This window comes from Trematomus bernacchii, unplaced genomic scaffold, assembly GCF_902827165.1.
Source record: "Trematomus bernacchii unplaced genomic scaffold, fTreBer1.1, whole genome shotgun sequence".
NCBI lineage: Eukaryota > Metazoa > Chordata > Actinopteri > Perciformes > Nototheniidae > Trematomus > Trematomus bernacchii.
The window spans coordinates 7,674,415-7,698,343 of record NW_022988097.1 but is presented as its reverse complement, the minus strand read 5'-3'; the positions used below and the strand labels follow the sequence as shown (position 1 = coordinate 7,698,343).

General features: G+C 42.2%; 1 protein-coding gene across 2 annotated transcripts; it reads right to left on the bottom strand.

Moving 5' to 3' along the window:
- Positions 1 to 952: 952 nt before the first annotated feature.
- Positions 953 to 23,170, bottom strand: n4bp3 (NEDD4 binding protein 3). Of its 2 annotated transcripts, none has more exons than XM_034121403.1 (10): positions 22,943 to 23,170; positions 6,383 to 6,654; positions 6,129 to 6,294; positions 4,666 to 4,875; positions 4,399 to 4,520; positions 4,064 to 4,259; positions 3,889 to 3,981; positions 3,544 to 3,795; positions 3,131 to 3,389; positions 953 to 2,618 (listed from the first exon to the last, which is right to left on the bottom strand). In XM_034121403.1, the coding sequence occupies exons 2-10, from the start codon at positions 6,619 to 6,621 to the stop codon at positions 2,227 to 2,229; spliced, it is 1,929 nt and encodes a 642-aa protein (XP_033977294.1). In that variant the 5' UTR covers positions 6,622 to 6,654; positions 22,943 to 23,170; the 3' UTR covers positions 953 to 2,226. The 2 variants fall into 2 exon arrangements, with proteins under 2 accessions (XP_033977294.1, XP_033977295.1); XM_034121404.1 differs by lacking the exon at positions 22,943 to 23,170 and adding an exon at positions 17,134 to 17,235.
- Positions 23,171 to 23,929: the final 759 nt, after the last annotated feature.

The window sequence follows — 23,929 nt, the reverse complement described above, 5'->3', positions numbered from 1 at the left end:
CCGGTCATCCCCACTTGGTGGCGCTCTTGCTGTATTATCCGTACTCAGACTATAAACCCTTTAATTCTATCAAATCTAGTGGTTTTCATTTGATCCTGCTTCACAACCAGGAACCATCTTCCCCTTCAGAAATGATACACTAATGTTCCACAATAAGGTGATTTCATCAGATAAACAGCACTGATGGCATTCAGCACTGCAACCCTCCTACAGTGATAACATGAGGTAAGAATCCTTTATCATCCCACTTCAGTAAACCACTCGGAGATGTGCAGTTATATTAAGCCCCAGTTTATATAATAATTTAAATGCCAAAGTAAGGGCCTTGTGAGTCAGCCACAGCTCATAGCTATTCAGATAATGACCCTGTGAAAAAAACAACCAGCATTATGGACTCACATGTGCTATCTCTTACTTTTCCTATAATTGTATTTATAAACTCACTTATGTAAAGCCATAAACATGGATTTAAGTGTTAAGCTTTCATCTCTGCCAAGATATCCTTAGGCCCCTGTTCTAGTTTGCACATTTGATAGTTTCCATAGTAGTGCTTATTTTCTTAAGCAAACAGATCCTCCTATATTTCCATCTCTGCTAACTCTCTCTCTCTGTCCTGCAGGAGATGGTATGTGAGGGCTGGCTGGGGGAGAACAGGGAGGACCTAGGGGAGAGGCCTGAGATAAGGATTCAAGGCTCAACCTCTAAAAGCCACATTAGTCCCAAAAGCCTCCGCCGCTTTGTTGTTCATTCTGTCATAAAGCTCCTGTCCTTGGGTTTTATTGGCACGCTCTCTGGAGATGTTAAGCCCCTCGGAGCAGGCAGGCGTCTGAGCCCTCGGGAGAATACCATCACTTACACCACTAACATTTTGACAAGCGATTTCTGGTGAGTTTCATTTAGACAACGGTAGACAGAAAACCACTTTGCAGCCATAATTTACACAAATGCCACATTTAACACTTCATACATGTTTATTATGAATCCAAAAACAAACATATACATTTATACTGTACAGTTTTAATTCCAGTAAATAGACAAGAGTCACAGTATGTTGAAAGGTCGGTTGACAGCTGGCTTTTGAATGTTCATAAATGAATAATAAACAATACAAGAGAACAACGTCACCTGTGTCATGCATTTTAATTGTTATTGGCTGGGGATGTGCAACAAATGGCACCAAGCAGGGCAGTCGTGTTCAGCTTCCTTATCTGTTGATCGCTTTCATTGCAATCAAAAGAAGATGTGAAAATGTGCCCATTTAAGACAGCAGTGTGCTGGAAATACAATGAAAAAAGGCCAAAACAAATTGCATTATGTACAAAATATATAGAACTCACCTGACAGGAGCTGGAAGGTGAATGAGAAAAAGTTCAACGTTCCACTAGATCACTTTAATCCTTGATACTTAACATGTGCTGCTGAAATGTTACCGGGCCAAACTAAATCCCTTTGAATCCTTTTGTTACTGACTAGACTATACAGCAGTCCAAACCAAAATGTAATTTCCAAATGAACATAACAAACAGGATATCAATTTGCTCATTTACAGGTTTGTTGTTGGATAGCAGGCTGTGTTCTTTTTACAAAATTGACACCAATCCTCTGCTAGGACAGATTACAATATGTCTGTGCAGCGACCCCCGGCTTTAGTGCGCTCTGTTGGAGATTTTTGGTTCAGTCTTTACAGGATTAGGGCTTTATTAAAACCAACAAGGATTAATAAGCATAGAATGGCCAACAGACCGGAAACTATGGAAGCCCATTTTTGCCAGGAAAAGAAGAAGAGAATATAAAAAGAAATGTATGATTACATTTAAAATCATCAACAAAGTCAGATTGATGAGATATTAAGTCAGACCTTTGATATATTATTATCTTAGACCTGAGTTAATGTATCAACAAATTGACATTTTGAAATACTTTAAATAGTAAATCAAGAATTTGAGCTTGGACCGCATCATTTAGTTGAAAAAATGATTTGAATAAAGCATTTAAACTAGTTATTAAATCTAGCCATTTACTAACTAGGAATCTTTAAACATATAGATGCCTGTCAAAATGAATTCCATCAAATGTTTGCTTAGTGAGTAAAAAAGGTTTACTTTCCTCACAATTTGGTTAACTCCATTTATTTTCCCTTTTCCTGGCTGGCACATGGACTCCTGTAGAAACCACACTTCAGGGAGAAAACAGTTTGCATTGCAAATACCGGTTAGTCTGGCACATTCAAATTTCAGATGATTCAATTCTGTCTATCCACGGCAAACCAGAGGAAGGTCTGTCGTCTTGTTTTTCAGCCTCTCTCTCACTCCTCAGCTCTGGCACTTCTCTTTCCAGTGTCCCATTTCTGCTCCCTCCTCCTGCTCCTCCTGCTCCCTCTGCTCCCTCTTGCTCTCTGCCTGCCCTCAGCTGGTGCAGCTCCTTCTCCAGCGCTTCGTTGCGGTAGTACATCTCCAAGTAGCTGGCCTGCAGCTCCTTCTGGTAGCGGATGACCTTGTCCTTTTCTGTCTGCCATGTCTGCCTCTCTTCTTCGAAAGCCATGGCCTGGCCCTCGCTCTGGCGTCTCTCCAGCAGGAGCTCTGCGCGCAGACGCTCCTCCGTGGGGCCCCCGCAGACTCCTGCAAGCAAGAGGTTCACATGGCTTCAACTACAGGCCAACAGAGCCGTAGGGGGAATATAATAAAAATACACGGGCTGCTTTTAAATGGGCTGCTCCTGACCTGGTTAGTCAAATAACCAGATTTTGGCTCCAAGTATGTAGACTTCATGAATCTAAAATAACTCAGACAACTTAAAGCTGTGTTGATAAGAAACACAGCTTTAATGCCTTAATCGCTGATATAAAACAGGCATCCGTGACATATAATTATCTTGCTTCAACTTGGCATCTGCAGGCTTTAGCAGGTTTGAAATACTTATTATTTTGGTTTTGTTCTGAGGTTGACAGGTTGTGAAAATACAATTATGTTTTTGTAAAGTCTTTTGGGAGGACTTGCTTTGTCAACAAATTAACTTAACTCTTATCTGTGCTTGTGCTATGACTCAAGTGAGTTGTATTCCTACGAACCATCAAAGAGAGTTCAAACATTGCCATACGACACACAACTAAGAGACAGAATCATAAATCTACCTGTTGCCCCAGCTGAAGGATTCTCCTCCGCTCCTTTTCCGTCCTCATGTGCAGGCTGAGAGGAGCACCTGCGACGCTGCGTCCCCTGCAGGACCAGCTTCAGTGCATCCATCTGGCCCTCTTTGTTGCGCAGATCTGTGCGCGTCTCCCTGAGCTGCGTCTTCAGCTGGAAGATCTCACTCAGCTTCTGGGTCACCTCCGCCTGGGAGTCCCTCAGCTGCTGCTTCAGCAGGGAGATCTCCCCTGACTTCTGGCAAACCTGAGAGAAAATAAGTGAGAAATACACATTTTACTGACTCTTCAAACCTGTTTGTACTCATTTTAACATCCACTGTCCCCTGTAATCACTACTTTCTAAGTGCTTCTCTCTGCCATAAAGTGTCCCCCCCTTCCCTGTCCTCCCAAGGCCGTACCTCCCACTGCGTCTCCTCCAGAGTGGGACTGGTTCTCTTCACCATGGCTCCAGCCTCCTGGCTCCTTTCTCTGTTCCGGCTGTCGAGCTCCTCTTGCAGTCGGTTCTTCTCCTGCTGGGCCTTAAACAGTTGCAACTGCAAGGTGCGCTGAGAGCGCTGGGCATGCTGGGAAACCTGGCGCAGCTTGGCAGCATACAGGTGTTTCAGCTCGTCCACCTCCTTCTCCCACAGGCGCTGTTTCCCTTCGAAAACCTGCATGTAGACACCAGATAGGGGTCGGACTTCAAAAGACAGGCAGGTTGATGTATAGATTGATGATAAAGAACAATACACAATCAGACTCACCTGGGCGATGGCGCCCTCACTCTCATCTAGGTTTCTCTTCATCTGTTTCAGCTCGTGCTCTTTCTCCACCAGCCGCTCCTCCAGATCACGGACCTGGAAAGGCAACATTAAGGAATCAGCCATCTGTAAATCATTCCGACCTGCTCCTCCATTCTCCCTTCTCTGCAGTACTCACCACTTCCTCCACGGACAGGGAGAGAGTCCATTCATAAGGAGGAGGAGCCTCTCCTCCATATGGAGCCAGACGGCTCAGGGTGGCCATGCTCCGACAGGCCATCTCTCCTATGGCCACGCCCCCTGGCCCGACACCCTTCTGGCCCAGAGAGGTGCGGTCCAGGGAGCTGATGGTGTTGATGTGTCCCATAGATGCGCTGGAGAAGAAACCCACAAAGGCCATTAATATCTCTTACATTATCACCTCCCACACAGTCATTAAGAATACAAAAATAAATCAAAGCAACACTTCCTTTGAATACAAAATAGAGCTAAGGAAATGCAGCAGTGGCAAACCTGATGTGAGACAGGTGTGGGCGGAAAGGAGGCCGGTATGGCGGCAGGCTGTTCATGGAGTTATGGCCCGAGTCTGACAGATTATCATCCTCCTGGCTAATCCCACGCACCGAGGAGATGGCCTACACATAATTATACAGTTATTAATCATTGTTATATTAATAGGTTTAGAAGATATTCATTTAGGGAGCAAATAACAGTTCAGTCCACAAAAAGTTTATTGTTTTGCTTCTGTAATCAATGCACAAAGATCAAAAAACGAAATACCTTGTTACCACTGGATGTTGGTGCTCCATGACGGGAGGGTGAGGAAGAGGAGGAGGAGGTGGAGACAGCTTTGGGGACATGGGCGTAAGACCTATGCAGCCCATTGGAAAGGCCATGGTCCACATCCTCAGACTTGGAAGAGGGATAGAGGTTTTGCATCGAGCTGAAGTTTTTCGGTGTGACAGGCTTGAAGGCAGACCTTAATCGAGCCTGGAGGAAAAGAACCAAGGGGTGGAAAAGTTCAGGGCAGTTCAAAAGGATCAGAAGATAAGAAGAAAAACATTCTCGGAGCAAATGGGGCTGGGCTGCGATAAATCACAGGTGATCTATTAAAGCAAAGCTGTCCCACCCTCTGTGTTCATAGAGTGGATCAATTCAAGCAAAAAAGGTGAGATTTGATTGCCGCAATAAATCCAGTAACACAGTAAGGGGCAGACTCTGAATCTATGCTGGAGAGCTGGAGGAGGTTTGAGGTTGATATATGCTGCTAGCAGGCTATGGGGGTGTTGCAGCATGCTGGCAGAGATGTATAAATGTGATACTGATCAATTTAACACAGCCTCAGCAGGCTGTATATCATTCATAAAAAGAAACACAGAGGGAAGCTGTGCCTGAATCTGTGAATGAGACTTGGTCCCTTTGCTTTAGTAGCCTATATGTAACAGGGTTTCCCACACATAGATCTTACTTGGGCGGGCCGCCCAGGTATATTAACGTCCGCCAAAGTATATTTCGCGACCCATTTAGGTTTAACCTTTTTTTATACGTCCGCGAGCACGACGCCATCTGCGATCGATTAACTACCGCTCCTGTACCTGTTCGCTCTGCTATCGCGTGAAGGATCTGCTTTATGCGCTCCGCAATAACTCCGCTGCGAGGCACCGGCGAACAGTTAATGAGCGTGCTCCACTAGCACCTACCCCCCCCCCCACCCCGTTGATGTGCGTACTCCACTAGCAACGCCCCCCCCCGCCCCCGTTCTCGGCTACCGCCACAAGTATATTTCAGATCTGTGGGAAACACTGTGAGAGTAGTATGCATGTCTTCATACATTCATCGCACACATGTATTGAAGTACATTTTGAATTGAAAATAGGACTACTTCACTTGAGTTGTTTTTTTGTTTGCTATGGTACTTATGCTTCCCCAACATTTCAGGAAAATATAGTACTTTTTAGCAACGGTTCAAAGTAACTACCGTAAGTACATTTAATCAAATACTGTACTTAAGTAAGATTTTGAGGGACTTGTACTTTACCTGAATATCAATATGTTTTGCTACTTTGTACTACTACTCCACTACATTTGTTTTGTACCTTTAGTTACAGATTTGGATTAATGATGTGAAATATAATCAACACTTAAATAATACTTTCTTTACACCTGGAGTAAATTCACAAGCTACCTTGGAAAAAAGTATCCTCTAAAGGTTAGAGGATACTTTTTTGAACAACAATATTTACCTTTTCATACTTGCCCGCACTTGGCAGGGAGTTCTTAGTCAAATCTATTTCTGTGCCATCTTTATGGTACACCTTGGCGTATAAGTTGTCCTCCTCACGGCCGGTGGCAGAGCTGAGGCCAGGGATAACGTCCTTCTTCCCGTCAGCGCCTGCTTTAGGCTCTCTCCTGTTTAGAAACACACTAGGTCAAGTCCTGGCACGTTTTACATTACATTCCAGACTACTTCGCCTTCATGTGAAACAGCAACACTCACCTGGTGATGTTGAGGTAGTTGAGCAGCTCTCTCTGGGTGAAGCCTTTCTTCAGGAGGCCGTTGGTCTGTTTGGGTCTCACCTGTGGAACGGCACGGCTGCTTTTAGTCGGAGACAGGTCCGGCCTCTCCACCAGACTGCCTACACTTCCCATGCCGCAACGGGACGAGAGGGGCAGCGGGTTACGGAAGGTTTTTTTGGGGCCACGGGTCAGAGGAAGTGTTTGGACTGAGGTTGCCATTGGTTACAGGGCTCGGTGGGGGGGAAAGGTGCTCTGTGAAAAAGAAAGAGGAAAATTAAGTCAGAAGATCTGTTCATTGTTAATCATGAGCTGATGATGACCATGCTGATGATGGCAACATTCTGATGGGTTCTCTGTTGAGATGTTCCCTACTTGTTGGTAAATTGTGTTTTAAATAACATGTTTATTCTTGGCTTTTTAGGCATTATAGATCTGTTCAGTTAAGTTAAAAAAAAGTCAAATTAAATGATACTGTAAATGACCAAGGATGACATCTTCAAATGTCTTGTTTTGTCCATAATCCAAAGACCTTTATTGTACTGTCATTGGACTACAGGGACCTGCAAATATACACATTTGAGAGTCTAGGATATTTCAGGGTATTTCACTAAAAACACATATAACTAACTTGTGATAGATGAAAGGTCAGGGAATCACCAAATTCAGTATGCCTCATCCTCCGGGGACCATACATCTTTGTACAGAATTTCATAAATATTCATCCATTACTTGAGCTATTTAAGTCTAGACTAAAGTAGAGAACTGACCGGCAATGCCATCAAGTCGCCAGCGTGGCTAAAAGATTAAGCTCTTAGTCTATCCTCCTTTGCTAAAATGGACTCCACCTCTTTCATCTCTACTGGATGTTGATCTTTGAAAGAATAGCATGGGCTGACGGACGTTACATCAGCTGTGTTTCTCTGTAACGACAGCTGCTTCAGAGCACAGCTAGAACAACTGAGCTTCCCACAACATCACAGCAAAGAAAAGCACTAAAAACACACACACTCAAATTGACCTTTATGAAAACCATTTTCAAGGAAAACAATGGATGTAAATTGATGTCTTTACAAAGAAGACCAATCCCAAACTAATTTGAAAATATGTATTTCATAATGTAGTTGTAACATCCCTCTTGCCTCTCAGGAGCTCTTGTTATTCTTTCCAAACAGGCAAATCAAAAGACAACAGGATCATGTTCATCTGGTGGGGTCATGTTTCATTCTAAGGCAGGGCAGCATATGTCACTTCACAATCCTACAAAGGTTACAATTCACATTAGAGATAGTGTATCAGGTGTGGCTGCACCTTATTTTGTTTGCAAATGTCCTGTCTTTCATGAAAATCATTTGGTAGTGTACCATTCTTTCAGTTTTGCATCACAAAACTAGCACAGCCTCAATACATAACATACAGAGCTGGAGTTTTCTGTCTGTAATGCAACATTTTGTTGAACAAAACCCCCAAAACAATAGAATGACTCATATGTTCTCTTGACTTTTTTCAAAACCTGTTGCCAAGTTACCTCAAACACCTACATAAGAGGCACTATTGTTTTATCAATTTAAGTTTGAGCTGCAGTAAATCTTCCGTCAAATCACTCACATATTCCCGCCCTTCCTTCTTTCATACAACCTCATTAAGGCTCTCTATTGATTTCACCCTGTTGACCCTCTCTCTTCCCATGCATAAACAAACACCCCCAGCAGCCGTAAAACATTCCAGAAACCATAAAACACACAAACACGCCGCAGTCTCTCCAACTATAAACAGGGCCCGAGGGCCGGCTGGTGTGACATTGGTAGAACAGGTAGTGTTTAAAGGGCCATACCACACGTTTTGCTTCTTTCAGTCCATTATATGCAATACTAAACAACTTTAAAATGAATTTCCTAACTTAGAACTGTTGCTTTGTATACATGTATTATATTTTGAAGATAAACAGAGAGGCTTAAAATTGCTTCAGTTTAGTGATCACGAGAACACCTTATTTAGGTAATGCATTTGCCAACTGTGTGCATTCAAAGACATCTGATATTTGAGAAATTGCTGCCAAGTATGACTCTTCAAGTAAAAGTATGTTGTTGTCGCAAGATGCAACCTGGAGGACGGCCAATAAACCAGTTTCAGGTTGGTCACTGCAAGTTATTTTATGAAGAACCATTACATTTACTTGGGAACTTTTTTCAGTAAAATTCATGATTTTGAATGAAACATGCAACCTCCCTGACTCTCAGTACACACATTTCACACAAGTTTATCTTGCTGTCACACAGTAATATACTATGGATGAGCAGAGACGCATGCAGTGGCACTCTGGGATCTCCTCTGGCTTCTTATACAATTAACATTTATTAAGGGCATTGCACTGCTGGCCTCGACAGTTATAACAATTATGTAAATGGTTAAATAGGCAGAGAGAGCTGAGCTCCAGCCCACTCCTCTCAGGCTCTCAGCCAGGCCCACATCAAAGCAGCACAAGCTGCTCATGTTTTTATTCATGAGGTACTATCTCTCCCAATGTAAAACTTTCCACTAAAGCATCCGGCTCCTAATAAGCCTATATAATGCAGGCTGAGGAAAGAAACCTGATATCAATGACGATGAATATAATCAAATATAATGTGACAACCTATCTAGTGCTGTTCTACAGGAAGTCTTTGCTTGTTTCAAGTCAGAGTAAAACATGATGGATATGAGTCAGTGCAGGTCACGCTGACTGTGTGTGTGTTTGACACCACATGAATAAATCATGAGTATGCCAACCTAATGGCCACTGGCCAAGGTCTGACACAGTATTTTTAGGTACAGTATTTTCCTCCGTTGTGCCTCGTATCTGCCAAAGACATGAGAGGCCAATCGATGTTTGACGGGAAACTGGGGCTGAGGTGGGGGGGGGGCTGAGGCCAAGCAATTCCTTTTGGGTAGATAGGAGGGTAAAAATCCTTTTAGGCTGCAACCACAAATCTTGCAGGACTGAAGAAATCTTGCATCCAGTTGTTTTCCATAATTGCCTTCTAGTTTATGGGCCCCGAGTAAACCAGGAGACACAGCAAGATTTACAGCCCAGCCACGAGTAACCATGGGGCCCAGAAATGCAACACACATCTTTAAATCACACACACATACACATAAACACATCAAAGCTGTGATCTCTACCACCCTTGAACAGCTATGGTCTAATTGAAAAGTGCTCTGTTCTTGATTAATGTTTCCTTCAAAGCTGTGACAAGCCTTTTTAAAAGCTGCTAACTTTGATCAAGTGTAAAAAATGTTTAACATCAGTGTATCACAACGCTGCGTAGGAAACAGTGCCGTTCACGTTTACCTGCATTTACTGCTGGCATATGTTAATGGTGGCCTCTTTGAAAAGTGAATGCTGTGAACTGGAGCTCTAAAGGGAAATTAGTCCAGGAATGGAGCACATTTATTGACTATATCTGGTAAGCACACCTTTACAGCGGGAATGTAGCTGAGCATCAATATAATCATACCCTATGGGACTACACAGCTTGTCTAAAAACAGGAGAAGGCTGATACTGAATACTGCGATTCCCAAACAAAAAGAGGTATACATTCTTCATATTTAAGTCAATGCTGTACATTCCTTGGGATATAGCGCAGCTCATACTGAAGAGGAAAGATGAGAAGATCCTGTCTCTGGTCTAAAAGCTTTCAGTGAGGCGATACCCAAACTCATCTAGAAAACCATACAACTGCCACTTTACTATAACCACAAAGAAAACAAAACATGCAGGGTTTCAAGGACGCTCTCCTAAAATATTGTAATCAGGTGTCCTACAGGGAAGACAAAGCTTTCAATGAAATGCTTGAGCGTGAAGAGGGGACATTTTCAAACCCTCAGAGAGACAAAGGTCAGCACTGGGACGGAGACAGAGAAGAGAAGGACGGCGAAGCCAAATTCCAAAGATGCTTTACACAACACAAGCTCAGGCTCGTCAGTTTGATGCACCAGGCGCTCACTCCCACGGGTGCTCACTCACACTTGTGTGTGTGCAGGTCACTCAACACAGCCCCGAAAAAAACAAATGCACGGCTCGCAGCTCCAGATCCTCTCTGCCCTCTTCGCTCAGCGCAGCATCCACCATCAAAGTTTGTTTACATTTGTGGGGTAACTTTGCAGGTTACATCTAAAACACCCACACAGCGCACACTGTTACATTATATAAGCCTTTCCAAAGCTGTGCACAAGTTTTCACAGCTGTTAGTTGTGTAAAACATCATACTACGATTACCAAATCAGCCACTGGCCTTATTTAATCTATTCCACAGAGAGCTGCAGTATTTTATTTAACTCCTGCACTGCCATGCAAGGATATGAAGTTTGGTTTGTTGTAGTGTCAGAGATGTATCATGATAAGGTAGACTCTTCTGCCATATTTAAAAGCCAGACCTGGCAATTTATGCACATTACATACCCAATTATTTCTGAGAATTGTGACGCAAAGAAACCAGAGGAGTGTCTTCTTCTTACCAAACATGTTGCCAAAATAAAACAAGTAAACACAACTGCCCCCACAGACTGACAGGTTTAATGCCTCTCCAGAGGACAGACTTTGTTATGCAAGGACGGTTAGATTTAGAAAGAGGCTTACTTTTTGTTATACTGGTCTTTCTACGTCAACATAATATGTATTCTTATAAGGACCTACATTCATGTTGATTATTTTAGATTTTCTTGGCTTGTTGACTATAAAAAACCTCAGTAAGAAACCTTTATGTGGGAATGTATCAGCATTTTTTCAGTTTTTCTTTCAGTCTGGATTCCAAGTAACAATCCGATACCAGTGGTTGATTGGGATCATTCTTTTATGAAATGTTTGACCACTGCAACTATTTTTGATTGCAAACCCACAAAGTTTGCGTAATTTGTGTCTATGACAAGAAAATAAAAACAAATAATCATCTTCAGCCACAAAACCAGTAAGATGTTAAATCAGTGCAACTGTTCAGAAAACAGGGATAAATTACCCCAAATAGAAATGGACATACTGAAGGACTTGTTTATACCTCAGAGATCACAACATTTATTTAATGTAAAAAGGAACATTCTAGTGTGACTTGTAACTGACACAGTAGTTTCAACTTTATAAATCTGTCAGCAGCAGCAGGATGAGCTGTGCCCGAGGCCGACTAGGAAGGAACCATCCTGGATGTGAAGCAAAGGAGCACTCCTCTCTCTGATTGACTATTACGTGTTGGGTGAAATGAGAGTTTCTCTGGCTGTGGGGCATGACAGCAGAGCAGTGTTTGGCAGCAGCCTCTAATTGTTAGCAGGTTATTCATTATGGATGGTAGACGATCAGTCAGACAGAGATCCTCTCTACAGACCCTGAGGCCTTTCAGGGGAGCCAAGAAGTTTGAAAGCGAGTCGTGAAGTGTTCCTTTTCTCTGTGCGTCTAAAGCAGTCTCATGTATCTGTCAAATCTAACAAGACACACAGACAAGGACATTTGGTCAAATGCCTCAAGCTTAACTCCCTTGAGGTGATTGTTGTCTTCTGTTTTGTGAATGAGAGAGCACAGAGAATTTTGCGTAAAAGGTCAACTTTCAATTCCTCACACTCAGGATGATGAGCAGCTCTGTGTGGAACATGGGACATAACTCAGCAGCGGTCAGACGTGCTGGTGCTAAAGGCCCAGTGTTCAGCCTCACACGGCCTCCATTGATGAGCAACACTTGAGTCTTTACAGAGGTCAACGGGTCATATTTGGTCATTGCCTAACATACAGGGCACTATTGAGCCCTCAGACGTTTAAGAGGCAACACAGACGTTTTATTTCTGACAGAAAAAAGCAGACACGTTTAGGGAACACTGGACCAGCCTTTACACTATACTATACCATTGTATTCACTCTGAACTCATCAGCATGAATAAGATATAAGCCCAGCTATTTTGCTCACTGTGAGTTGTTGAAACAATATTTTACTTATATTAATTTGACAAGAATCTTTGCAAATGCAGGTGCTAAATAACTGTCCATACACATAATCTTATATTTCAATAGTTTCTGCCAAACAATACATTTAGTAATATAGGACGAAAAGACAATTGGATTCATTTAAAATACTGTCCTTGCCAATACTGACAGTTGATGACATTTGCCACTTTTCTATTAGCTATATGATCAGTTATAGTAATATATTTGAGAAAAACCTATATTAATGCTATTCGTAAACAGTCTCATGAGTTTTAGGACACAATTCCCAAACGCATGTTCCATCTGTTACATTTTCATTGGATTAACGCCCCCTTGATTTGACTTGATTTTGGATAACCTCAATGTTTATCTCTAAATACGATTATGAAATCAAATGTATAAAACTTAATATAAGTTGGCGCACAAGTAACATGTAAGACAGACCATGACTGAAGAAATTAATCTAACACCAATACAAATTTCTTGACAAAAATATAAGCTGATGCGTGATATATTTCCTGGAAATAATTTATTTAGCATGAGACTTAGAAAAAATGACTAATCATTTTAAGAAATCTTAGTCAACTTATCCCAAAAATACCCCCTAGCAGACTAATAGTTCTTATTAATGCAATACATGTTGCCAGTAGGAAAAGCACAGGTGTAAATAATAAAATGAACAATGGTTGTATTCCAGTAGCTGATTTGATTGTAGGTTTCCAATGTCATGCATGATGGCTCATTGTCCATCTATACTGTGATTAGAACAGAGCCATCATTAGTGTTGTAAGTAACAACTGTGCTTTTCATGTATGCTGTGAGAAAGGCATATTGCCATAGAGGAGCCTCTCATCCATCTAATTATCTTTTTCTCAATATCTATAATGACAGCGTCCTTCTCCAAATGCTCTCGGTGTTAAGTAGGTAGATAGAACTAAATGCTGTCTAACTCTCAGTAATAATTTCCACAGCAGCCTCCGTTTTTACAGACACAGAAGAGAAATCCTTAAAACTATGTCTGCCTTAGAGGGTTTGCAGATTCACAATTTGTATTACAGTCCTGATCCTGACCTGAACTGACTTCACGCAACCAGCTGTCGATACTTGAAGCGGAACCAGCTGAGCTGTGTTTCCTCACTCTGCATCAGTTAGCCTATTGATGATGGTCTGCACAGTGCGCCTTAGCCTTTATTGCCTGTGCTGACTTTACATTATTGTATTTCTGCACAGAATTCAATTACTGGCTCTGCTACAGTAGTAATGTTGGGGTTATCTGAGGTGACTGGTTGTACTGGTGTTTCATGGAACCTTGATCTGAATATAACTGATGTTACATAAGGCTGCTTCAGAGTGAGAAGATGCCACCGAGGGAGGGGCAAATGTATTATTGTAGCCATTGGAAATGTATTCAACAACAACCCTGTTCTGGTTATTTTCCAACAGAACAGTCTGTTTTGTTGGAATATCAGAGTCTTCAATCTGTGATGTGAAAAAAGATTGATTGCATCATCTCTAACTTTGTTTGGATGGATGGGTGTTGATGCTGTGTGAAAATGTGTGTACGTCTGTGTGTGTTTTATCAGCATAAGTACCGTAGAGATGTTTTGATTGAGATACATTTGCCCCGTCACTCATCCAACACACACATGCATGTAAACACAAACACTCACACACACCCACGAATAAACACATGAACGCACACATTGTTAATCTAATCACCCAGAGTGGTAAAAGCAACATGCATCCGATACTAGAGGTAAATCTGATCAAGGTAAATGTTTAAGAACACATTGGGTTCCTTTACTAAAACACACTTTCTAATTGTGTATGTACAGTATCTAGTAGCAACTGCATGTATCACTATCCATCCAAATAATTGTGAGTGCTGCATGGTGGTTGAACTGGAAATAATCTCAGATCAAATCAAACTGCCTGCGAACTAACAATGTGCCACCCCCCCCTTAGCTGTTGTTGTTGTTGTTACACCTGCCATCATTCTGTTGTTCTACAGGATGTTATGTAGTTTACAGTTATAGTGGTGGCAAGTTTTTCTACAAAGAATTATTGAATAAACAAAAAGGTAAGTGATGACAGACAAAAGCAGCACCTCAATTTCCGAAAGCTGTTGCTAACAGATTTGATCAGCTTTACCTAGCCTGTTAATTGACCCAAATGCTACTGCCAAAACTTGATTTAAAACAACGATTCTTGCGGACTTCTTAACTAATGCTGTAAAAGATGTCATGAAAAACATGCTATCGTGCAGACTAAGGCAACACATGTTCAGCCTAACCAGTTAATGATAAAGGAGAGATTTATGTTGATGATTAACATTAACTACTAACACTAACCCTGATTGGTTGCCGCCTACTTGGCCATATTTTAGAACACCTGTGTTTTACTATTAATGTAACACAAGGAAAGGCTAGCAGTACCAGGAAACATTGGCTTGGGTTGCTGACAGATTACTAATGTTACTTTTAGGGAGTTTTCTGAGGTCCTTTAGAAAAAGAGAATGACTGTGTGTCCTTGGACCCTAGACAAATGACACATTAATCTTCACACTGCAAGTACAATTTTCACCAATCTTGGAAACATGAGACACTTTGGCACGATGGTATATTTTTCTTAAGATTATGGCACTATTTCAGGTGTTAATATTTGAAATAAAGTGTTTGGCTAAATAAAAGTGATATAATTGAAAACAAACACTTGAATTGAGAATATAACAGTGATGATGAATTTCCCTCCAGGTTCTTTCCATAGCCTCTATTTACCCTTTTCCACAGCAATACCACATTGGATTAACACATTTGAAATTCTAGTTTTCCCCTGATGTCATCAGGAAAGGTCAACAACCGCAAAAACAGCAGCATACAGGAATATTTTCTTGCTTAGTTCATTGGAATTTGTGAGAGAGCAAACAGCAGAGTGGCATGCAATTTATTTCACCTTATCCTGAATACAGTTCAAATTCTGTGTTTGGTTTCTGTTCACCTTGTTAACAAGCAAAGTCTGTACAGTGTTTGCCAACTCCTGCTATCAGCACCGTGAGCTCAACACAGTGCACAAGTTCAGATTGAAGAATGTAAAGGGAGAGGGCGATGTGTGGAAACAAAATCACATTCCTTACATTTCTCTCTAGGTAATTATTAATGTGCACTCACATCGGCCGAACAGCACTGATATGACTATAACTGTAGACAGGGGTCTGCTTCTCTGCTTTAGGCCCTGAAGTGTTGTGGGATACTAAAATAAAATGGCTTTTATCCAAATCACTTAAGTTCCCATGAGAGCTAAATTGGTAATATCAGACATTTAATGACTGATAATTCTTCCACATAATCAGAGCGGGGGAGCCATACAGAGTTAAATTGAGCTTATAAAGACAAAAGCCTAAGAGCTAGCTACTTATTAAATTAATTAGAGCGAGGAGGATAGGAGGGTTCTCTTTCTCTTTTCTCTCTGTGGCTCCATTGTTTCCTGGAGCGGTTCATGTAAGAGTCACCGTTCTGTGATTACACAGATAGAAATCGAGTGGTTCCCACATCGACCCACACCTGAACCAATTCTACTTAACAGCTGCAGTGAATGTGCATGCATGCATCCATCCACACACCCTCAATGATGGACCACACAGGAACACAAACAGGGAAAGGTGTGGGCTGCAGCTGAATGTTGATTGAGATTGAGAGGAATACACATATATGGATTTACCCAGGGAACAACTGCTTTAAGTGTTAGGGCTTTAAAATGTAGTCCGAGATACACCGCAAAGATGAAACTCTTCTGCAGTGTAACACCAGAGGAAGAGCTGAGCAGGCTGCGTGTCAGGTAGTAAACACTGGTGCTGACGCACGCTGATGCCGAGTCAGACCATCAGCACTTTTTTCTCCTGTGGAGTTTCTCTGTAAATAATAATCTGTGTTTGTTGTTTGTTGGTGCCGAGCAGCAGCACGGTGGGAACTTGTGAAAATCAGCTTGTTCAGCCAACACGGGTCACAAGCCGTGTGACAATGCTGTCATTGTCACACTGTTTACAATGACAGCAAAGCAACAAGATACAACAAGTAAGACATCAACATGAGGAGAATTTCACCTTGTGTGGCAAGGACATTTTGCCTTAAGCCATATAATTCAATAATAACAATAAAAGTCAGTCTAATGAAATCTTGTTACCCAGCGGTACAACATGGAGCCATGAATACTCTTCAGGGGGAATCCCAGAAACACAAATAGACCATCAGATTACCAAACAAACACAGAAAAACAACGAAATGGAAAGGCGCACAGGTCAGCGGAGCAGGTAATCCTATATATGGTTCTTTCAGCACCATGTGGCTCCGTTTTAGTACAATCAATAATTAACTGTTAATTAGCATATTTGTTCAGTGCTGGAAGTGAATGGGGAGGCTGAGGCTGCCGCTCAGTGTGACGTCATTCGTCCTGGAGAGAAGATTTAGTTAAAAAGTTAGCTAATTCCAAGTCAACTCCACTGCAAACAAGCATGCCTCCTGGGGTGAGTAATTAACAATTAGGCTGCTTTCCTCTCCCTCTGCAGCTCCAGCTGTTCTTCAGACAATCCAGCCTTAAATCACAGTGAGTTCAGAGCAGGTTGAGTTTGCTGTCATGTTAATAGGTCAAACTTTCCCTGAAGCAAGATCAGGAATGTATACAATAAACACACAGGTAACCGAGATCTTGCTTTGATCTGAAGACCAGCAGGACACAGGAGTGTGTAAAAAAACAAATAGATAAAGAAAAAGATGGGAAAAAGTCACTTGTTTACCTGTTTGTTTGTCCACCTGAAACTTCACTTTGCAGCTCCTGAATCCATGCTCACTCTAGTTCAGTCCTCATGCCTGCGCTACTGATTATGATGGCAAATGACTTCCTGTTTCTCGGTCTGTGATGGCAGATGGGAGGTGTGGATGGGAGGGAGCTGCCCATTCCAAACCGCTGACCCAAGGGCCATGACAAAATGACTTGGGTCGGATTATTCTAAATGTTGTGTTTCAATACAGAAAGCACAATCTCTGGAGATTAACCTGTGTTTCATATAAGAAACTGAAATCATTAAAGTTGACCTTTGTAGCAGCTATAAATCAGTTTTGACTCCCTTGAGAGAATCTGGTACTTTCCTACTCACTCTACACCCTCTCCTTTTCCTCCTCACCTGCTTATCTCTTTGTGCTCTCTCAGCCTCTCAGGGGCCGGTGTGGTTGGACTTGTTCTCCCAGTTTCACCAACAAAAGCTCCGCATATATGTGTACCGGCCTTGAGGCGGTCAATCCGGACTCTGCATTGACATACTGGAGAGCCAGCGTCACTGGACAAATACATTACAATGCATCTTGTTTGCTCGCAGGTAATAAGACAATATGAGGGATCAGACTTGGGTTAAAAGACAGACAGCAGGAACGCAGAGAAAGAGGGATGAGGGTAAGATAAAATAGGAGAGCATACATGAGGAATGAGTGGAAAATGAGAGCATGTGGGGGTTGTCTCAGCGTGGACCGTCTGGACAATAGTCCGAGTGTAAGTCGCCCTTCCTGAGGCATGGTTAGTGGACGGGTTCTACGTCGTATCAAATTACATAATTCAAACTGGAGACGCTCACATGTGAGGGGAGAAAAGAGAGGACATTGTTCTCTTTTAACCAGGAGAAAGCGACCCCTTTCTTCTTTCTTCGCCATGTGATGCAGGCGACAGAGCTGAGGGCAGGAGGTATCTGGACTTCCTAAAGCTGGCACCAATAGGTGGGCACACAGGAATCCATGCTTGTATAGCACCTTGACAACCAGAGATGCACAATATAGCAATTGGCACTCTATTAAAGGCATTCCAGAGAAATAATGTGATTTTTTTTTCTTCTGCCGCCCTTTGGCCCGCTGAGAGCAACTTGGAGAAAAATCAGCTGAAAAATGAAAGGAGGGGATAACCCCATCAAAGCGAGGCAGCCCGGTCTAACACTTGAGCAGGTGACGCTGTACCCCTGTCATTACTTCTGGGCCTCACAGGCATATCCAGTCTCAGATTCCACAGATTCTCAGTTGTAAGTCTCTCAGCTGGCAGACAGAGCAGCACCAACAAGAAAGCTCTGGGAACCTCGAGAAGTGTTGAAGGTGGTGCATGTATGTGTGTGTGAATATAAAAAAAAAGGCAGCAGCAGGAGGGAGGGTAGGTCGAAGAGAGAATAGGAATGTTGAGGTTCGTAGATGGGAATGTGAGGCAGAAAGAAGAGAGGGACGAGTCGGGGCCTGCTGACAGTTACTGTACCTGTCTGACCAGTCAACAAGACGAGACAACAGCACGAGCTAGACTCATTTCCTCTGCCTAAGCTCTTCTGGACAATAACATTACAGGAAGCAGCTATGGGAGGCACACTGGATGTCTGGCTCTTGAGAAATTACATTATCCTTGGTCATCAGACACGCACCTGAGCTTAGTGTGTCTGTGAGTTCTACTTTAGAAAAACATGACAGGAGATTCAGTCAAATAGGATTTAAAATAGAGTACCTTATTTACAGAGACAGATTCTTTGAATATATTTACAGAGACTTTTCTTCAAGGGGAAGTTTGTCATTTTGGGAAACTACCCCTGATGCAACTCTCATGTCTGTATGGTAATATGAATATAGAACCAGCAAATGTTTAGCTTAGCTTAATTTAGGCTAAAGACTGAAAATTAGTTGAAACAGCTAACCTGGCTTTGGTTTGTAGCTAACAATCCACCTACCAGCACCTTTTAATCCCATTAATTAAAATGTTTGTTTACCAAATCAGTTATTTTGTTCCCTTTGGGCACAGCCAGGCTACTGGTTTCTTGTGCTAAGCTATAAGCTAACTGGCTGCTAGGTGATCATCCATATAAAAAAAAACAAATACAAGTGGTATATCAATCTTCTATTCGAACTCTTAACAAGAAAACAAAAGAGTGTATTGTTCAAAATGTCAAACTGTTTCTTTAAAAACCAAACATGACAATGCGGGTGAGTCTTAACTTCCACTTTGCTACCTGTGTGACCTGAGCAAGACATGCTAGACAATGTAACCTTTAAATACACTGTGTGATTTCTTATAAAAGAACAGGATGTTACAGCAAACTGAAAAGCTGTTGGAAAAGATGAGCTGCGTCTGCCTCGACCACTGCTACTTATACACGCAGATAAAAATAAACAACAAAGCCCACTCGCAGAGGAGGGCTTAGACTCATGGCCTTTTGTTCTCAAAGCTACAACTCTTCAGACTAAATAAAAGAGACAGGGGCTAAGTACTCAGCATGCACACATACACACACAGGGTACACACTGATATCTAAGGCAGGTGTGGGCTCTTCTCCTCACTAAGAGATAAGCCCGATCAATAAAAACATGAGGAAACGATAAGGCTGGGCTGACTCACGGGGCAAAGAGGCTACATTCATTAACAAGACAATAGTCCTAAAATGAGATTTTTCCAGAGTTAGCGGCTATTTCCGTGTGCCCTCTGCGTTGGTGACATTTATAGACAAAAGGTCACAGTATGGGCTCTGTCCGTCCTCCTACACTCTCAGACCTCTCCCCTCTGAAGGTCAGGGGGTCCTGCTTGTTCCATGAGGATAAAACTATTGTTCGGCAGTCAGGGGGCAGGCCCAACAACCACGCAGTAAGTCAGTAATAAAAAGAAATACTGGACACAGTAGACTTTAAATGGAAGGCATTGCTTAACAGGTTCAGCTGGACACAGAAGACATTTTGATTTATAGAAATAAGCATGTAGGCCACCAAGTGAGCTTCTCATTATGCCAGATCCACCAATACATACTAACACTTATATACTTACATATCATCGATCTGTGATGTTCCTCACTTTCCATGAGTGTAGTGGTGTGAAATGTTTTCATAGGTTTTTTTTTCTTCTGGTTGATCATTAGAGAATCTCCTCCTTATCCTGCATTTTCAAGTTGTGGTCAACAACACATACGCTGACATAATATGACTTTATAAAGCTGTGAAGTTGCGGACTGAAAAATCAAAACATCAGCTGGGTGTTGAGGAAATGTCAGGAATGTCAAGATAATTCAAAGTGCAATCTCCAGCTTTAAGGAAGAACATCTGTCACTTGGGGATAATGATTAACTCGGGTGTGTTCTCTGCATTGGCATTTGGAAAATTCAAGGCCCCTGCAACTAAATGTGTGAAAATAAATAATATAACACACAAGACTTAGGATGACCACATGTTTGTGTAGTCACAACTTATCTATTGCAGATATACAAAGGAACTTTTATTTCTTCAATATTTTCCAAACAAGGTCAAACATGTTGATTCTACTTACATTATTGCATGCAAACTTTAATCATTTACTGTGCCTGCTTTGAGCTAAACAGCCTTATGTGAAACAGTGGCAGAGTCCGGGCAGTGGGCCTGACACGCCTGGCCCGGCCAAGCCCCACGGTGATTTTCCTAATCGCAGCGACAGACGGCCCACAGAGCGGATCAGACCAGCCACTGGCAGAGGGATGAATGAGGAGTGAAAGCTCTAAGTGTAAAACTACAACACTTTCTCCTCAGAGAGATCAGGCATGGCGTTGTCTATAAAGACTCTATGAGATGAGTGCAGACAGGAGGGTGAGAATAGGGATAAGCCCAAGATTAGGAGGAAATAGGGTGAAAGGGGAGGAGAATCTGAGGAAATAGTGTTGAGGAGGGGAGACAGACCAAACTCAAAAGGGCTGATTAGTGTTTGATTAGCTGGCTGGCCTGAGGGGAAATCTCTACCAACCATTATGACTGCGCTCTCCTCGCTACGCCATCTGCTAGACTGTCGTATGCATGACTGACCTGCAATGCACTTACACGCTACACAACTAGAAAGACGTTTTGTTCTGTAGTTCACATTGGTGATGGTGGAATTATAAAGTATTTAGTTGCTGCACCTTTGTTCAAACTTGATGGGTGCTTAATGGAGAAGAGTTCAAATCCTCCTCCACTTGGGTTAGTCAACACGAAGCAAATGGTCAGCAGACATCTGAACGATCAGCAGAATTAGTGTTTCATCAGCTGTCAGTCCTTTAAGGAGTCTCACCCACATCCACACACACAAACACACACACACCTCCTGGGAGCTCAAACAGCTGAACGAAGACACCACATCAGCTGTCTTGTTGATTCTGTTGAGAGAAGAGCAGCAGAGAGAGACTGCGCTAATAGGTTGTTGTCAAAGAAATCCAATAAGCTTTTAGCTAACAGATTGGATTTATTGATTAAATCACGGGTACTTTTGGTTGAATATCCCAAGGCGAATAATGATGCAATAATCAATTTCAATTCTTTAAAAATTGTTTGAAATTTCTTGACATCAAAATTCTCTAAAATGTTCAAAACAACATCACAAGTTGTGCTGTTGAATCAAAAATCAACTTGTTGTGCTTTCTTTACAGGCAGAAATAAATGGTTCTTATTCCCATTTTACTTAGTTGCTGGAAGTCTCATTCAAAATGAACTCAAAACTTCTTCACACAAAACTGAAGGAAACAGAAGAAAATATTATTTTGTTTGTGATTGATTTGGGTTAACTGCCACTTTAAACCTTGCAGTCAATCCTGACCTTACACCCCTCCAGCTAACACTGCACTATTTAATCTGTTTTGTTTGTTTTTGCATTGGGGATGAAGGAGACCTTATTGCAAAATGTCATCTCTCAGTCACCTCTGTGTCATAGAGAAGTGGGCTGGATGAGAAGGATAAATGCATTTTTGTGCGGTGACTTGAACCCTAAACAATACTTGAGCTGTCTCCGTGATTGCCATGCAGAGATCAGTCACACCGGCACTGGCAGTATATCACCCGCTATCACCTCTTTGAATTCTCCTATGATTCCTAAATTACAGGGATGGTTACCACGCAGCCTCCAACAGCTCATACATCTATTGTCTGTCTATTGTCAGACTATCTCCTTCACTTACGTCAGCAGGCACCCACCATCACCACACTCAAAGGACTCTTCCTGCAACGCTCCAAGAGTCCTCGGGTCAGAGGTCACCTGTGGCCTCTGGTCTCCACGACAACAGCCCAAAGACTGGGTCAGTATCTCCCCCTCCACACACACACACAGGCTTTTTCACACACAGAACAGCTTTTGTCCCCAAACTCCGGTGCATCAAAAGAGACCCTAGAGTTTGAGCTTCAACCCAAACATTTACAGCCTGCAGTGCAGGCCAAACACTACTCAACACACTGCAGTCAGTGGAGACCACCAGAGCTGCAAAGTGACAGGAAATAAATGGCAAAGAAAAATCACAGTTCATCCATCAGTCTCCTTTTTCTTCACTCACAAACACATACATAGACACACTCAGTCAGTAGCCAGTGAAAACAGTGCAAACTAATTGTAAGTATAGCCTACAATTTAAAGTCATGATCCAGTTGAGGGTTTTACTTTACATGGTGAACAAAGTAAAGTAGTACGTTTATTTCTCAGGTTTAGTCTGCAGAAAGTTTTGAACAAACCATTTTCAAGATGCACAACAAACCATGCACTGACACTAGCTGCAGCGCTGCATGTGCAGGAACAAGCGGATCAGGGACAGATTTAAACAAGTTGGCGCCGCTCACCATGTTCTGCAAGCAGGACATCTCTCGGAGCAGCACGGGAACTCTGCTGCAGTTTGGTCTCTCGCTGCTTATGTAAGGAAACGGCGTTTACGTGGCTCCGCAGGATACTTTCCAGGACTCAGAGCAGCAGACAGCGATCAGCCTGCGTGCAGAGAGAGGAGCGCAGACTGTCTCTTTTCCCTCTCGGAGGTTTGAACAGAGTGAGAGGAAACATGAGAGGCGGGGAAGCATGTGCCTGTCCCCCCTGTGGCTGGACGGACACACTTCGGGTTGTGGAGGGGGACACCGCCATCTAGCGATTAGGCATGTAGGTGAACCATATAAACAAAAGGTCCCACATTCATTATTTGTCAATTGGGGTTTGATATTTTGTCAATTGGGGTTTGATATTTTGTCAATTGGGGTTTGGTAATTGTACCAGTTGTGGTGCAACATCAACTTATATATTTCATTATTAGGGCCCGATAACTGACAGAGTCGTAGTGAAGGACCTATTGAAATTGCTTGATGCTGATTGATAGCCTTAGCATGTTAAATCCTGGAGGTTTTTTCCACATTTCTCAGGACTTGTGAACATTTTCTTTGTTTAAGGTGTCTTAATTGGTGCAAGCTAAATGGTTCTTTATACTATTAAACACCTGAACCTTTTTTAATAACATCCATAAACATTCATCTGTTTGCACTTCTAGATTATTTATCTAGCCTAATATATCATTCCATGTACTTGTGCATAGACTCTTCTTGCACTATTTCTATTCTATTCTATTTTATTTGTATTAACTTGCACATATCAAAACATTCTCTTGCACTATTTATCTGTTTGATTTGTTCTATGTCCTATAGACTATCTGTTGCACTGTTGGAGGAGCCTGTGCCTACGTTTTTAATTTCAATGACAATAAAGCCTTGAAACTGAAACTTGAAACTATAGCGCCCCCTACTAATTTGCTAACAAGCAGCCCTTCGTTGTGCTTTCACCTGTGAAAT